This window comes from Austrofundulus limnaeus, unplaced genomic scaffold (assembly GCF_001266775.1).
Source record: "Austrofundulus limnaeus strain Quisiro unplaced genomic scaffold, Austrofundulus_limnaeus-1.0 Scaffold206, whole genome shotgun sequence".
Lineage (NCBI taxonomy): Eukaryota > Metazoa > Chordata > Actinopteri > Cyprinodontiformes > Rivulidae > Austrofundulus > Austrofundulus limnaeus.
This window is the reverse complement of record NW_013952608.1, coordinates 958694-962828: the sequence shown is the minus strand read 5'-3', so window position 1 is coordinate 962828 and position 4135 is coordinate 958694. Positions and strand designations below refer to the sequence as shown.

General features: G+C 37.4%; 1 protein-coding gene across 1 annotated transcript in view; it reads left to right on the top strand.

Moving 5' to 3' along the window:
* Positions 1–4135, top strand: part of ttf2 (transcription termination factor, RNA polymerase II) — a 31722-nt gene that overhangs the window by 17782 nt on the left and 9805 nt on the right. Inside the window, exons 19-20 of the mRNA XM_014018987.1 lie at positions 943–1001; positions 1194–1347. Of these exons, the coding sequence (XP_013874441.1) occupies positions 943–1001; positions 1194–1347 (213 nt within the window). The remainder of the gene's footprint in view (positions 1–942; positions 1002–1193; positions 1348–4135) is intronic.

The following is a 4135-nucleotide window of genomic DNA, read 5'->3' as shown; positions in this document are numbered from 1 at the left end:
TGTGGAGGCAGTGCTTATAAGGCTGAGTTCATGTGAAACTCATCAGACTGAAGAAGTCTCTTGGAGGAGAGACGAAACGTTTCACTAAAGAAGAACCATCCAGAGGACCTACTGATTTTTTTCTTTTTGAGCTCCAGGTAAACTTATGCTATCTTGAAATGAACAAGCTAATGTTAGCATCAGATTGTGAAACATATCACCGCGTTGCTGTGGTTTAATGCGCTGATCACAGCTTGTCTGCAAAACTGTTTGAGTTGTTGGATTGTGCATTTGATACCTTTTAAGTGAAAGGCTTATAAAACTAAATGCCTCCTTTAGCCGAGCAGCTAGTTAGCTGAACGTGCGTTTCATAAACACACATTCATAGTTATGTCTTGTTTCTGTGTGCAAATAATTATATAATTTTACGTCAAAAACCCTTTTGAAATTTAAAACACAATAAAAACCTCCAACGTGATACATTACTTCAATAAAAAGACTTGTGCAGTACACACTGATTTGTCTTAAACAATAAAGCAATAGAAAAGCAGTTATCTTACTAGATGTAAACTTTATCAGGATAATCTAATCGCATTAGGTGCTAAAAATCAATAAAGTACAGATTCACACAGGTAAATAAAAGTTCAGCACAACACCTCTGAGATATAAAAACAGCTTCCAAAGATAGTTAAAGTTGAATATAATAATAAAAAAGTTATTTTCTTTTTTGTTTTTAGATACAAATTTCAAAACAAATGTTTTAGAGCTGTAATCATAATACTGTCATACCGCGAAACCGTGATATTTTGGCCCAAAATTATCATACAGTCATAATTTCATACTGTCCCATGCCTAGTCATGACCGATAGAATTCAAATTGTATGTTTATATTTATTTATTTTGTTTAATTATTTGTGTTTTTTGATTTAAAAAATTTAATTGCTTCTTCTGACAAACATTTAGATTTCTGCGATCACCTCTGAGTTGATGGCAATCAGAGAAAAGAGTGGCAACCAGAAAAGGTAAAACTGAATCACATTAAAAGGTATTTTTAGATGCCGTTTGTTACACTCTGCTTTCATCAAAATCTTGATTACCAGTGTTATAAGTTATGGATAGTTGAATCATTAATAAAAATATTAAAAGGACTCACCTGTTTGTTCACCTTCACATGATTTAAAATGGAATAAACTGACCTGTAACCTGTTGTGCAGTGTGATCGTGTCCCAGTGGACCAGCATGCTCAACATTGTAGCTGTTCACCTGCGAAAGATGGGCTTCAGGTACGGCGTTATCGACGGGACTGTCAACCCCAAGCGTCGCATGGACTTGGTGGAGGAATTCAACACAAACCCAGAAGGACCACAGGTATGTCTCAACCGGATCACATTTGATGAGCTTCAAACAAAACGTCATAGTTGTTCTCAGCCATGTTTCCATCTAATTATGATGTGAATTTTGAGTGAACTTTTAAAATCTTGCAAAAAAGAAATGCAAAATAGGTGTGTTTCTATTTACTGGCTTGGAGCAAACCAACCAGGCTACACAAAGTGTAATTTCATCAGACGTTGACGTTACAAATGGCTGTAGTAAACAGGACAGGGTTTCCCCTGGGATTTTTTTTTAACCGTGGTGGTGTGTGTGTGTGTGAGTTGGGGGGGTGGGGTGTTAAAATGTAATTTAATAAGTACTGTATATTGTTGTTTATACAAAGTTTAGTACATACAATTACACTTTCTGCTTACAGGTCAAACATTTTCATTTAAATAGGAGTAAACTGTGTATATGACCTTATTAAAAGTTACAGTTTAGTGTTCTTAGGACTGAAGACTGTCGGAGGAAAGAGGTTTTTAAACATCTTTTCTATCATTTTAGTGTTTTCAACTGAGGGGCTGTGATATGTTTATTTGAAAAAAATTATAGCAGAGGAAGTTCTTTGCACAGAAAAAAAATAATTTATTTTTACTGTTTTTTTTTTTAACAAAACTGACAAGTTTCTCCAGTAAAGTTATTGTGTAATTTAAAGGCATTGAAACACTTGGTTAAATTTAGAAGATATTAAATACAACCACCTGAAGCTGACTCAGAGAACTCTGTGATTTTAGAAAAAATAAAAGTCAGACGTAGACACGTATTTTAAAAGACCCCCCCTCCTCCTCCGCACCCCGCACAGCTGCGGTCCGCTTGCACCTCCACTCCACCCGCTTGTGATTAATCCTGATTTTTTTTTTTGCGCCAATTACAGATTTTTGATGCTCATTATACAAATAACCGTCTGAAGGGGTTGACATGTGGACTTTAAAGTCCCGGGCTGGTCGGAGCCGCGATGCGCGTGGAGAGGAGCAGCTGCTGGTCAAGCTGCCTCCCTGAGCCCTCGCTTTAAAAACAATCAGGTGATCTGTCCCGGTTTTGTTGTCCTCGAGTCGTGAACGCACGGTGTTCCGGTAGAAATGCTGTGAGCTGCTTTTAGGAATATAATATATATATAAAATACGATTTAATCCTCGGTGGAAAATAGTCCAGGAAACGCTGGGGGCTTTCCTGGGAGGTGCTCACCTGAGCCGAGCTGACCCTTCATCACAGAGAGAGGAAAAAGGCAGCACTGTCAGTCAGACAGTACAACCCGCCCTGCTCTGTTCTGATTGGGTAAAACTTAGACTTTGGTTCTCAGTCAGTTTAATCCCTAGACAGCTTTAACAAGTTTCTTTCTCTCCCGTTCTTTTTTACAATGACGAACACAGGCGGAGGACAACTTTAATCCTGTTTTTTTTTCTTGGTTGTTCACCGGACAACTGGGAAGCAGGATCTGGTTGTCCGAAACGAAAATCGGTTGTCTCAGACAACCTAAACAATGGTTGCGTCAACCCCTGTTTTACGTTGATTTAAAAAAAAAACTTCATTCCGAAGGTGTGGTGGCTTTTATTTAGCCATGGAGGTGCGCCACGATCGGGACAATGGAGAGAAGTTTTGAGGAATGTTTTCCTATCAGGCAAGTTGTAATTGTTCTKTCCTATCAACTAATACCGCTGATGTTACATGCTGTCTGGAGATGTAGAGAGAGATGTATTCTTAAGGGAAAATACAGGAAGACCCCAACAACAGAAACAGCTGATCAAACATGTGAGGTAAATGTTCACTGTCAAAACTTATTTGTCAGATGTGTTAATTTTTTTTCCAAGAAAATCCAAAACCAAACTCAAATCAGGGATATTCAACACGTTGGATTGTCTTGGCCCAATATCTCAGTGTGTGACGTATTTCCCAAGGAAAGTTGAATGTGACGTGTAGCCAATCAGAAAGCGAGGCGACTGAAACAAGGAGAGGAATCCAGAAGATAAAAACCTGCCATGGCTCACCAGACAGTCTGCTGGACGTTGGAGACGTCTATTTAAATTATTGTTATTTTTTTTCTCTCTGTTAAAATAGTCCACAAACTACAGCCGTTTCTTCTTCCTCGTCTGATATTTATTTACTCTGAGCTCACATTTGATCTCCAGCGGTCTTGTGACATTTCCCGTCTACCATCTGAATGTTCATGAGCGAAATCTGTTTGTGTGTGGTGTGTTGTATTTGTCATGTGGCACAACACACTGTAGGACCAAACCTGTTATATCCATGATTTTTTTTAATCCTTGTGTGGGGGGTCTCAGTCTTTGAAATTCAGCTGACAATTTTGCAGCGTGAACCAGGCATAAGATTTGAAACAAAGCTTTGCAGGAGATTTTTGAAGGACTGAAGAAAACTGTTATTAAACCTCAACTAGAGCCAGCTGACAAGAAGCTTTGACTGCAGTACTTCACATGCAGTGTAGCAAATTAGCCTAGATTTCTTTTGAGTTTTCTTCAACAGTGGCTTGCTCTTTCTTTAACAGAACTCCTGGGGACGTTTAGGGGCCTTGGAAGTTCTTTTATATTCATCACTTGTAATTTTTATATACAATATTTGTTCATTTAATTTAAAAACAAACAAATTCACATAGAAAAAAATATATCAAATTAAAATGAAAGGTAGCAGAAAGAAGAAAAAATCTTTTAATATACAGGTGCTGGTCATAAAATTAGAATATCATGAAAAAGTAGATTTATTTCAGAAATTCCATTTAAAAAGTGAAACTTGTATATTATATTCATACATTACATACATACATTACATACAT